Consider the following 13,843-nt stretch of genomic DNA (forward strand, 5'->3'; position numbering starts at 1 on the left):
TTTTACTGTACAATATAATTTTATTGCTTTCAAAGTGTTTTTACAAATGACAAAGAGTTGTATAATTCATTTTAACTATATTATCTGTGGTAACATCTGTCCAATTTATTATAACAGTGTAAAAGGGAAGAGAAATTCAGGTGCTTTCCATTGTGCTATTTACAACACAATCGACCTGGCCACAAGTCAATCAAACCCCAAAGCCCTTAAAATAACAAAAATCTATCACAAAACATGAAATTGCATATTTAAATTTAAAGCTAATATCTTTGTACAACCATATAAAAACATTGCAATAGTCTTATATTGTGCGCATATGCCAAATAGTCACAAGATATTTTTATAAAACAATAAACAAAGTATATTTCATGATATTTCATACAGACAGATGGAAAATTGTTCGATGATGTTTCTTAAAAATGCCTTAACTTACAGCTACAACTAATGCAAAGCTGGTACAATCTTCCTGGTTAACAATATAGTACAAGTAAAAAGTGGAAACTGAATAAAACAATAAGCTTTTTAGTATCAGGATAACCTGATGTCCAGGTAGGCCACACATTTCATTGGCGTCCTGATGATAGCCTGATCTAAATTACTCTCTGTGTACAAAGAGTAAAGTCACAGTTAATCCTCTCTGTCGCCATCACCGTGTTGTTTTTCTGATGAGACATAACCTCAGTCGGTAGTGTAACACTTTTTCCTTTGAGGCAGAATCACACATTGGGCTGGAGTTAAATGACTAAAGTTCGTCTTACACAGAGTTAACTGGAGCTTTGCAGTGGTTGGTCTTAGTCATCATCATAGTCTCGTCTCGGAGGTTTGTTTGCAGGCGGTGCGGGTCTGTCGTCATACTCCCTGTCGTCATAGCGACGGTCTCGGCTGTCATAGCGACGGTCATCATCATAGCGGTTGTCTCGGCGGTCGTCATCATAGCGGCGGTCTCTGCGGTCATCGGTGCGGTCAGTGTAGTCGCTGCGCCGATCATCGTAGTCGCTACGACGATCACTGAAGTCGCTACGGCGATCATCATAATCAGTGCGTCTCTCAGTGTAGTCACTACGGCGATCATCATAGTCGCTACGGGGGTCGTCATAGTCACGACGCTCCCTGGTGTCTCTCTCGGTGCGGGCGTCACCTTGAGGTGCACGCCGCTCGCCGTTCTCAGCGGGCTCATTGTCTCTGTACTCCTTCACCCTGATGGTCACATATGGAGATAAAATGAGAACATAACATGTAAACATAATATTGTAATACAGGTCAGAGCTCTAGAGTCACTGTGATTCTGTGCGTTTATAAACATTGCAGGATCTGTGTCTACTTAAAAAAGCCCAAAAACCCATCTCTTTAAAACCAGCTTTCATGAACTTTACGTTTTAGTTTCTTCTGGTCATCCTATGGTCATCATCATGGTTGTTTGTCTCTCAGTGTAAAACGTGTTTGAGTATCTTGAAAAGCACTATAAAAATGTTATGTATTATTATTATTACCCCATGGTGTACTCTTCATCCTGGCCCTTCTTCTTGCAGCAGCAGCAGTAGATGACAATGATGAAGATGATGAGCGCAGCCACCACTGCAGCGATGATCCCAGCGGTCTGCCCCACAGAGCCCAACATGGAGGCTGAACCATCACAGAGACAATCTGTTAGTCCCATTCACACTCACATTACAGGTGCACTGCAGAACTTTTCCGGTGTAGGGTCCACTACCTACTTGTCTCCATGGAAACCTCCACCAGAAAAGTTGCACAGTGCACCTTTAATATACACGTGGAATACACAATGGAAACAAGGAAGGAGAGGTGTTTTGCCCAAGTACACAATGGCAGAATATTTGGAAGTAGAGAGACAGAGAGAGAAGGTTGACCCTTTCTTCTGTGCTACTGCTGCATCCATTACCTACAGTGGCTAATTAACTGCAAATACTAAATCGGATAAAAGCTGCACTATGTAACGTTTCATGTGTGGCACCTGTTTGTCTCCATGGAAATGTCATTGCCTCACCACAGATCTAACCTATAACTTTGCATATTGGCTCCACATTTCTTTACTCCAGGCCGGTCGTCTAGAAGTGATACTTAGAAATATACAGGCTTTGGACTCCCTGTGGTTAGACTGACAACTTCTTTTCTTCTGCTGAAAACACTGTGTACATGTAGAGAACATTTACATGCTGTGCAAAAGTAGAGGCGAATGAGCAGAGTATAGCAGATAAATCGTTTGAAAGCCTGAGAATTGTCTTCATTATGTTCTTTTGCACGTTTGTTGTGAACACAATGTACTTAAAAACTACAGAAGTCCTGTTTTTACCTGTGACACGACAATTCAGGCAAAATGCAAACAAAGCATTATTGAGTGCTCGGAAAAGATGAGTTTGGATTACAATATAACATGGCTCAAAACTCAATTTTGCGTTTTTGTGTTCTTTAATCCTTTATCTTATAAAATATGACAATTATAGATCTGAATTTCACTAAATATATTGTGAGGTTAATACAAAATAATACTGTGTAATAGATTATTTCAATTAGACAACTTCACTGCCGTCTTTGGTTCGCTTTGGATCCAAAACACACAATTCTTTCTTTAATACTTCACAAAGATGTGGGTCTGGTACTGGTACATGTCTCCAACTTCAGATGGGCGTTATTGCAGCGTGCAGACTCATTTAATATATTAGTCTGGGTCATTAGGTTAGATTTTGGACATTTTAAATATTGATCTAAAACAACTTACAAAAAACCCCAAAAAACATTGAAAGCATGAGACTTCCGGATCCCGACGCAAAACAGTGCAGCGCGGGACACATTTTGAAAGCTCATTGGGGGCGCTGGCGAGAGCGAGACCGCACAAATGGGCGGGTGGGATGATGAACTGTTTTCCCACAAAGTAAACATGAGTGTAAAGTAAAATATAGAAATAATGAATGTTTGCCTATCATGCATAATTTGTGCTGGATATTTTATTTGGCCTTAATAAAAACATTTTAAGCAGCCTAGTGTGTGGGACAAAATATCGCAGATGCGGGCAAGAGCAGGACTCAAAACTACAATTCTTCACGGGAACGGGCAGGAGCGGGACTGCACAGTGCGGGTGTGGACTGAAAATTCAGTCCCGCGCAGACCTCTATTTCAAAAATGTGTCCATAAACATTACCACAACAAAGAGCTGAGCAGTTGTCAGGCCCTCCTATGGATAGCAGCAGATTTCTTTTTTCATTTGTGCCAAAATAATACGCAATGCCGCTGAATCCAACATGTGTCACAGATTAAGAAAATAAAACTGGAGAACAAAGTAAGTACAGAGCAGTGGGCGTGTACCGGTGGCAATGACGTCTTGAATCTCAGAGTACAAAACTTACTCAAACACGCATGAACGACTCTAAATACAACTTGTGAGTGAGTATATGAGAAGGGAACATAATCACAACACGGTTAAAGCTCTATACAGGACAGTTAATTTTGCATGTTAAGACTCCTTTCAGAATCGCTGTGTTACATAATCGTGAGCTATAGTTCCTTACGGGGCATGACGGCGAGCGTGAGGTTACAGGTGGCAGAGCGGATCTTGTTGGCAGAAGTGCAGATGTAGTATCCAGACGTGTCTTTGGAAATGTTGTACAGGGACAGGATTCCTCCCTCTGAAATACACACACGGAGCATAATTAGTACATCACAACAGTCTATAGTCCCATAATATTTCATACAGTTGAGGGCAGCTAGTTTCACAATATGGCATCAAAACTTTCTATCATCATGGAGACCAAACCAGACCAAGTTAAAGGTCAGATCTGTGGAAACATAACCCCGCTCAGAGTCAGAATACTTGTTTTTCTTGATATTTTTGAGCTATAAAACCACCTGTAATTGAATAAATATAAAGTAGAGCTGTTTGATGTAATATTTTGGAACATTATGAGAAACAAGAAGGTGATGGACCTCCAAACAAAAAGTTACACAATCCACCTTTAAAATGTGAAGTTATGTTCAACATTTGTGAATTTTCCTTTTGGATATTTCATGGCAAACTACACTGCAAACAATAGGGAAAACTCTTGGCTCCAATCTGGAAGTGTGCCGGCCATCAGTTCGTGACTTCAAGCTGAAGCAAACTTTGTTTCTGTAGCAGGACAATGATCGAATGCACACCAGCAAGTCCACTTCTTAATGCCTTAAAAAAACAAAATTAGGTTTTTGGAGAGGCCTAGTTAAAGTCCAGACCTGAACCCAATTAAACCTTAAACCTTAAAAGGCAGTTCATGCTCGAAAACCCTCCAATGTGGCTGATTTAAAACAATTCTGCAAAGAACAATGGGCCATAATTCCTCATTTCCAGTTATCGCAAATGCTTGACTGCAGTTGTTCCTGCTAAGGGTGGTTCAACCAGTTATTAGGTCTAGGGGGCAATTACTTTTTCACATGGGCTATGCAGGTTCAGAAGGCTTTTTCCCCTTAATACATAAAATCTGCACTTAAAATTGCATTTTGTGTTTACTTTTGAGTTATCTTTGTCTAATATTTAAGTTTGCTTGATCTGAAAGGGCTACGAGTGACAAAGGTGCAAAAAAACTAAGAAATTGATAAGGGGGCAAATTCTTTTTAACAGCACTGTACATCTCCAAAACTCAAAATGTTCTGCTCCTCCTTGTGATGTCATGTACTGGTAGTTTAAGTTAACAGCTACCTTTTATCTTTTGTACAGAACAGACTGGCAATTCTAGGACTGAAATTACCCAGACGGTTTTAGTGAAGGTTTAAAACCACACTGGAGCACTTCCTTTATTCCCACATGATATCACAAGGTGGAACAGAGTGGTTTTGGTTTGAGAGGAGAGCCTAAATATGCAGTATTTGTGTGAATTAAACAAAACACAACTCTGGGTCTGTTTTTGATGAGGAAACAATAATACACATCAGAAAATCACATAATATGGGCCTTTAAACTAAACTGAGCGATATTTGACAATCACACAAGTTGAAACCAAGGCTGTAGCTCTTCAACTTACTGTCTGTTGTCCTTGGTTCATTCATTTTGGGGATGTTTTCGACAGACCTGCGGTCCCATTTGTAGGTGGGGGGTGGGGAGCCCTCCTCTGAGCGACAGGTAAGGTTTATGTTCTGGCCGTACTCTGCTTTACCCTCGACTTTACAGATGGGAGGAGATGGAGCCACTGCGGAAAAAAAAATACATGAGGCTAGAATTATGCATTCAAATAGTCTATATTACAGGAGGGATATATACATAAGGAATACAAGGAAGGATATACAAGAAAAACAAGGAATAAAGGGAAAACAAGGTTAGTACTGTGCATTCATTTAGCCTATTTCCTGTGTTTTAAAAGTGACAGATTTGATGATACATTCATTAATTTCTCATTGTTCATCTGTCTAAATAACACTAAAACACGACCAAAAATCACCAGTCCTATACTACAATTTTTATCTAGTCTATATAGATCTTTTTCACAACGGCCGGAAGTGAAACGTAAAGGTCACTTGTGTTAATGCTTTTCTATGGCAAAATATCTGTGGAAATGTCTGGCATATTTTCCACCTGTTTCATAAATCTGCCCTATCACCAAATCTTCATCCAACAAGGTCGACAAAAGACATATTTTGTCCATGAAGAAATGTATTCACAACTATCAATGTAAGAAAGATGAAAACGTAAAGGCGAACAATGATGAGCATAAGTGAACTACTCCTGAGCAAAACTAATGTTATGGTCATGAATAAAACATAAGTGACTTGTTAATTCAGACTGATTCTAGAATTAAAATAAAAAATCGATTTCATGATGTAGATATAATCCGAATATCATTCATTCATTCATTTTCAATATAAAACCAAAAATAAGAAAACGAAAAAACAACAGTTTTCTTCATTAAGTGTCTCCAAAACCAAAATGAAAAAATAATAGAAATTATAGAAAAATCTGATTTTCACAAAATCGGACCAGAAAGAGCTGACTTGCTTGTAATTAGAACAGGTGAGATGAAATCACGCTCACAAGCTCTCTCTTCCTTTTGTTGAAAATCAAACAGGACCATGATCACAGACTCCTGGAAATGTGTTGTTTAAATCAAGTTTTTTTTGTATTTTTTCTTGACTTTTTAGACAGTCAAAAAAATATTTGTCTGTGTCTGCTTCTGTGTACATTGTGTCACCATGGTAACTGCTGAATACTCCTCCATAGACATCAGTGGTGGATGAAGTACTCAATTTTGTTATTCAAGTATAAGTACAGGTATAAAGGTAAAAAAGTTACTCAAGTAAAGGTAAAAGTATCACAGGAAAAAAATCTACTTAAGTAAAAGTACTGAAGTACCTGTTTAAAATTTTACTTTAACAGTAAAAAGTAAAGTATATTGCAGAGATTTTTAGAACAATTAAAAGATGAAATGTAGAGATTTTGTTAAACAATTTAGCTTATTTTAAGTGATTTAATTGATTTCTTAATTTTTCTATCCACTTTTGTGTATTTGGTTTGCTCAAAGTGGGGACGTTATAACTCAAATTAAATGTGCTACAAAAGTCTCAGCCATTTTAACAGATCTAACACCATAAATAAAATAACTTTTTACTTTTCAGTCCAGATCCAAAATGTAGTTGAGTTGAAAGTACAGATAAACATTGTCAGATGTAGTGAAGTAAAAGTAACTTGTACTGTAAAACCGTAACTGTAAAAGAAACTTAAGAACTAAGTAACTTAAAAAAAGTACAGATACTTAAGTTTGTACTTACAGTATACTTTCAGTATACTTTTACTTTTTTACTTTGTTACCTTCCACCACTGATAGACAAACATGCAGAACCACGACTCTTACCCAGCACCACCAGTTCGGTAGTATCGGCCGGTATGCCCTCATCGTCTCCAGGAATTTGCACTCGGCACACGAAGCGCCTGTTATCGTCCAGACTGATGGAGTAAAGTCTGAGGTCAGCCTTTCCGGTGGCAGTGTTCACGTCCAGTTTGGCCCGTTTCTCGTATGTACTGGTGTAATCTGTCCTGTCAGGAGATGAGTAATGAGTCAGGATCACCACCTGTGGGAGAAGAATAGACTTGAGTTAGAGTTATTAGTATACTTGCAGTTTTTTTTTTACAGAATAAAAATGTATGATACAAATCACCTTCTTGTTTCTATGCAAATGTCATTGCTCTGCTTGAAATGTTCCATATTATGACATCAAACAGCTCTGCCTTATATTTATTCATTTACAGGTGGTGTAAGAGCTCAAAAATACCTAGAAACGCAGGGATTCTGACTGTGAGCGGGTTTGCCTCTCCACAGATCTGAACTGCAACTTGGCCTGGTTTGGTCTCCATGGTGATAGAAAGGCTTAATGCCATACTGCGACATAGGGGTGGGCGATATCTCGATATTTTTAATATATCGAGATTTTTTAAAAAACTCAATATGAATTCTGACATATTGTATATATCGATATAATGCTTATATTCAATTTTGATTTCGCCGCTTTGCATGTTTGTCTTCTCTGTCGCCGCCCGCGCGCCCCCACCTCCCTGATTTTGTTCGCTCATGTCTCCTTCACTCCTCACTATCGCCGTGAACGCCGAAACTTGCTGCCAGTGAAAAGCTTCTAGCGCCACGAACCTTTTCCACCATTTACAGACAAGTCCATCAGCAACACATCCTTATAATTCCACCGATTCATGTCCTTTAGTCCAAAAGAAGTTGAACCAAGAGCGGAGTGCGCTGTTTATGCAAATTAGCCATGTGCTTTTTAAGTTTTGTTTCTGTAAAATGTAAACAAGTCTGCGCAAAGCTGCAAAAAAAATAACACTATAATCTCAAACGGGCTGATATGGGTCTTGAGTCGTTATGCTATATATCTTGTAAAGTTTAGTAATGTAAATTCTATTTATGCTGAAAATTTTTATTAATAATCTGTTGCAGTGTCACTTGTACAAAAGTGTTTGGAAACGTTGGGTTTGATCTGCAGTGGATTGTGGGAAACGTCATAGCTCCTTACTGCTGGATAGGAACATGGATCTGTTAAAATAAGGAACATCCTGAGCTTCTTCTGTTAAAAGAGTTTTAAGATTATGGTCTGGATAACAGAGTTAATGCAAAGATGAGCTTGTGTTGAGTTGTTTTATTTATGAATGAAACAAAGGAAATATGTTTTATTTCTTTTATTTGACAGTTTAATTATTATTTATGTAATTAGGGTTTTTTGTAATCTTAAATGTTCCTATATGAACTGTCGACCTCTTACACTTTAATTTGTAAGAAAAGGACCTTGTGGAATTTGGCATATTTGTTTTTGCAGTTTTCCATTTTAGGGGGTTATTTTTTCCTGTACAGATATCGAGATATATATAATATATCGAGATATATTTTTTGATCCATATCGCCCAGTCCTACTGCGACACATCTCAAACAAGGCAGTGCAAAGTTACACAATGCACCTTTAAAGTGGTACGTTTTTTGTTGTGTTTTGAAGTGATTGTAAGCGTGAATTCCAGAGGGCGGGGGCAGCAAATGCTCAGTCCCCCAAGGTATAAAGAAAAAGTATCCACAATAAAAATTGTATAAACAAAATGAATTCTTCCATTGCTCATGTATTGAACCACAAGTCGATATAGTAATTATCACAACAGGCATATTCTTAACTCACATCTTCTCCTCCATTGACGCCTTCAGCGGTCCAGGTGATGATGACGAGGGCGGGGCTGGCCTGGTTACTCTTAAAATTGCAGGGGAGGGTGATGTTGTCCCCGCGAGCATACTCATATTTAACCTCAGGGATGACCACGGTGAGGCAGCTGACCCCAGAGATGAGAGCTGAGAAAGAAAGAAGCAAACCAGATCAGAATGGGACAATAGAACAGACTTGATGCCCAATACTGATTCAGAAACCAAAAAATAACAATAAAAATTCCAATAAAACACATTTACAACACAGCGAACCACACAACTAATGTGGTGTTAAAAGCCAGAGAGAAGAAGTGAGTCAAAAAACTATTAAAAGAAAAAAAAAAATCAACTCTAAAATGAATGGAAGCCACTGCAAAAACGCTAAAATCTGATTAATGTGGTCACGTTTTTTAGCTCCATGAGGAAGTAGGTATGTAGCATAGAGCTGCATTAAACAGAAAGTCCTATAACAAGCGTATTTAGACTTATTAGACTTAAAGTAACCAAGTGTGATTACTGAGAAGGGAATGGGAAACAAGCTCAAATTGTAGTAAACCAACCTGACATATTTTAAATGCTTGCTTCACTTCCGCATTTAGGACAACAATAAATCAAATACCAAGAGCTCTCACTCTGTCTGAACGCTTAACACACACATTCTTTCTCTGCACTTCTGCCACCGTGAAACTTTTCTAGAGGATGATTGTCTGTTGTTTTTTATTGCTTTTTTATTGCTTGGATAACCCTGTGTCCTGTCAATCATCATATCATTGTTGCACTGTCTTTCCGTGACCTCTTGTAACTGAGATTTTATATTTTATTACTTATTTTTCTATTTTCTTTTGACTTGTACATTTACATTTATATTATTATGCCTCATTTGACACCAGTCTCTTGCGATCTTTTTTGCTACTTATTTAGAATTTATTACCATTTATATATTTCTTTACTCTTTGTAATTAATAATAATTTCCCTTGTGGATCAATAAAGTTTGTCTACCTAAAATGTTCTAAAATATTCCTTTAAAGTTATATTTACATCGAGACAGGCTATGTTACAGGTCAGATGTACAAGCTCACGAGATTGCATATATTTCATGGTGTTTTTTGTGCAATTAAAAAAAAAACAGTGATTAAATCCTTGTCTGATAGACATGTTCAAATGCCATACTGTGGAACATTCTAGGCAGAGCAATAACATCACCATGGAGACAGGCAAGTGGTGGGCCTTCCATTAGAAAAGTTGAGCAGTGCAGCCTTAACGTTGGCAAAATCTGAACTATTACTACTACTACAACTACTACTATTACTACACCAACTACTGCTACTACAACTACTGTTTCAACTAATACAACTACTATTACAACAACTACTACTACTACTCTACTACTACTACAGCTACTACAACTACAACAACTACTACTACTACTACAACTATTATTACAACAACTACTACTACTACTACTACTACTACTACAATTATGACAACTACTACTTCTATTACTATTACAACTACTACAACAATAACTACTACTACTACTACTACAACTGCTACAACAACTACTACTACTACTACAACTACTACTACAACTACTACAACTACAACTACTATTACAACAACTACTATTGAAACTACTACTACTACTATAACTACTACAACTACATTTACAACAACAACAACAACTACTACAACCACTTCTACTACTATTACTACTACTACTTCTGCTACTACTACTATTTCTACTAGTACTAGTATTATTATTACTACTTCAACTACTACTACAACTACTATTACTACTACTACTACTACTATTAATAATTGCTGTTTATTTAAATTATTTTCAGTGTAACGATTAGGGTGGGAAGATTAATCACAATCAAATCAAAATAGCAAACCATTAGGGATGTAACAATAACCGAAATATTGTGATATCGTATCGTGAAAAGTCTCACAATAATATCGTGAGCTGTCACAATTTATCGAATTACAAAATCCTGTGCTTAAATGCATGGTTTTATAGTAGCAAACATCGGGAACTACATATCCCATGATTCATTTCAGCGCAAACAACATAAATATGTTTTTTACTTGAATTCTTGAGATTATGACGGTAATAACTCACATCAAAATCTTGTCAGAGTATTTTAAAATCTAAAAAGCGTCCCATCTACAATTATTCTTCAAAATATCGCAATAAATATCGTACCGTGAGATGCATATCGTGATAATATCGTACCGAGAGATTTAGATATTGTTACATCCGTACAAAACATTTTATCATAAATTCCTGTTCCTGTTCTGAAAGGTGATTCTTGCATTAGTTGTATCAGTTCACACTTTTTTGTAAATTTTAATCGCTCTGTTTAAAATCTCAGCAAGAATCCTACAATCTGATCAAAAAAAGCTATTATTTTTCTCAAATCAGTCCTACAAAATATTGCATTTTCCTGTCCCGGGTGTCACAGACTTCAACAAAAAAACTACTGTCCCGTTTTGAGCTGCACAGAGTTTGACATTAAACCAGACACCCTTCCTCATACAGAAATCTCTCTCACTGAATCTGAAACAAAATGCACACAGCCTGGATTACAAAATTTCACCTAGAATCTATATATCAGGACAAAATGTGGATAGTAATAATAATAATTAAACTAACTCAAATTGATCTGGAGGTTATTTCAGAGTCTTACGGTAGAATTAGCTGTTTAATTGTCAGATTGCAGACGTTTATCCAGGTTTATGGTTAGTATCTCTGTAATTACTTGACCTGTCCACTTGAACCAAAAACTCTCAGAACGTGTAGTATCTTCTCTGTGAGCTCAAATGAACTGAGGATACGTTATTTTTTGCACAATAGTTTCAGAAAGTATGAAAAATAAGTAAATATATCTATTCATCATTTTTTTCACTATTTTGACTGAAAGGTTTTCATTTTTCATTCCACACTCTTCTCTCCTCTCTCTTTTAATTTTATGGTGATTATTTATGTTTTGATTTCTTTGTATTGTGATTTTAATGTATTTCTTATTCTGTAAAGCACTTTTTCTAATTGTGCTATACAAATAAACTTACCTGGCCTATTTTGAGCACTTCTAGGAATAAAATCACCTATGCCATCTCATTCCTTTATCTTCAATTTCTTAATTTTTCAACTTCAAAAACATGATTGTATTCACTTTAATAAGATTAATATGGTAACTTTTGGTGGAAATCCAGAACAAATAATAACATGGTTCAATATTTTTGGATATTTTTGGTTTCTTTCATCTCAACGTTAATTGAATTTAGGTTTGAAATGAAGATATAAGAGTTTTCACCAGTAAGGCTATATATTATAAAGCTGTTTTTATAATGCATTATAGCAAACAGGGGTGTAACGATATCCAAGTCTCACGATATGATATTGTCACGGTATGAACCTCACGGTAAGATATTTATTGTGATATCGTGGGAAAGCTCACGATATGATGGGGAGGCGCATAATTAGTGATGTAACAATATCCAAATCTCTTGGTACGATAGTTTCATGATACACATCTCATGGTACAGTATTTATTGCGATATTTTGTGGAGACAAACTAAACTGAATATGCTACTTTTTCCTCTTAAAATGCCTTGACAAGACTTAATCCAAAGAACTAAGACTCAAAAGTGCTTAGAAATGTTATTTCTTCTTGCACTGAAACAGAGCAAAAGATCATGGTCTATGTAGTTCCCTCTGTCTTTTTTTGAGCTATTGCTGCACCATAACTCTTAAATTAAGCAGAGACTTGTAATTCAATATATTGTGATCGTCCATGATATTATTGTGAGAACTTTGACGATACGATATCACGATATTTTGGTTATTGTTACATCCCTAATCACAAATAATCATTTGTTGTTAAATCACTAAAACATAATGACCCACTAAACTCTCATAGCCCCACCCAAACCGTTCACAAGGAATGTAGAAGTAGGTTACGCTGTAGTACGTCTGTCATTGACGATGGATTTGCATATTTGTTTAATATTTTACTCTATTTTTTCCTCTAAGTTAAAATTTACTTTTATTTGACATTGGTAATTTTACTTATATAAGCCCAAACCACTGATGAACCTGTAAAAACGAGCAAATAATTACGAGTATCCGCCATAGCTTCGAATTAAATAGTTATTCATTTTGTGAAACGTGAATTTAGATAACATTATATAAGCAGTATGGTATGGAGTACGGCTTGGGCCTGCTTGTTGCGAGGCGCGCAAACAGGTGTGGCACGCACAGGTACTTGGTACGTAAAGGTAGAAATTCAAGATACTCACCCAAACACACGAAAGTTAAAGAAAATATCCAAGTCCCCATCTCTGTTGTGATGTCCAAGGCTATAATCTGTAAAATGCTACAAAAATGTTCTTTATCAGAGTTAGCACGGGCAGCAGCAGCCGCCCGAAACGCTCAGTATTTGCATCGAAACCTGGAGGCGTCCTGTCATTGATGAGCTGGAAAGGTGCGTCCCGAATATCACGTGATTGACGGGCCCTTCAGCCAATCAGGAAGCGCGTTTCTCGAAGCACTGCGCGTCTTGTACGAACCTGCCTTTTCATAGAATATTCCTGGCATTTTTAAGGACACCTCCCGCGTGTAATAGATAAGCATACCCACGCTTTTCTTTTAATGACAACAGCGCAAGATCTGACTAGTCGAGTTTGGGTTAAATAAAGAATGGAAAGCTCGTGTTTTGTTGCGCAATTACAAAAGAAAATGTTAAGAAATGCCACGGGGAATCCTGCACTAGCTGGTTTAACAATTAGCCCTGTATGGTAACAGACAAGTCAAAGCGCAGCGTCGTGAGTAAACATTTTACCATGGGGGTGGTGAGGTTAAGACAGTATAAGTTTAAACAGAGAAAGAGAAGAGACTCGTCAAACCGGTTGAATGAGTCTAATGACCGGAGGCTGACGCATGCGTAAAAGGAAAGAGGATCGGGTAAACACTGGGAACAAAGGATATGTTTTAAGCCAAAGTTATCAAAGTCATTGGCACATTGTTTTGAAACATCCGGGGAACACTGTGAGAGTTTATGAGGGTTAATTGTCCAATGCGCTGTAAAAGTAGACTCTTTGTCGTCCTCTAGTGGTCAGAACAAAGACCTACACTAAACAGCATAGGTGGGACCAAGTCATCGTTTTGCAAGTCTCA

At 37.2% G+C, this 13,843-nt stretch overlaps 1 protein-coding gene across 1 annotated transcript; it reads right to left on the reverse strand.

Annotated features, from left to right (window-relative positions):
- On the reverse strand, window positions 1-13,137 carry LOC110173051 (cell surface A33 antigen-like). Its single transcript, XM_055154997.1, has 7 exons — window positions 12,967-13,137; window positions 8,644-8,810; window positions 6,828-7,044; window positions 5,007-5,171; window positions 3,525-3,641; window positions 1,491-1,623; window positions 1-1,197 (listed from the first exon to the last, which is right to left on the reverse strand). Exons 1-7 carry the CDS (start codon window positions 13,004-13,006, stop codon window positions 792-794), a joined length of 1,245 nt encoding a protein of 414 aa, XP_055010972.1. The 5' UTR covers window positions 13,007-13,137; the 3' UTR covers window positions 1-791.
- Window positions 13,138-13,843: the final 706 nt, after the last annotated feature.

This window comes from Boleophthalmus pectinirostris, unplaced genomic scaffold (genome assembly GCF_026225935.1).
Source record: "Boleophthalmus pectinirostris isolate CB_2022bp ecotype Guang Dong unplaced genomic scaffold, ASM2622593v1 HiC_scaffold_19, whole genome shotgun sequence".
NCBI classification, from domain to species: domain Eukaryota; kingdom Metazoa; phylum Chordata; class Actinopteri; order Gobiiformes; family Gobiidae; genus Boleophthalmus; species Boleophthalmus pectinirostris.

What these genes read in the sequence shown, in the direction of transcription:
- LOC110173051 (XM_055154997.1), bottom strand. Translation starts at nt 13,006, where the DNA reads ATGGGGACTTGGATATTTTCTTTAACTTTCGTGTGTTTGG. An exon ending in GCGTCAATGGAGGAGAAGAT is followed by an intron (nt 7,045 to 8,643) that starts GTGAGTTAAGAA and finishes CTTCTCCCACAG; the next exon opens with GTGGTGATCCTGACTCATTA. An exon ending in TGAACCAAGGACAACAGACA is followed by an intron (nt 3,642 to 5,006) that starts GTAAGTTGAAGA and finishes TGTGTATTTCAG; the next exon opens with AGGGAGGAATCCTGTCCCTG.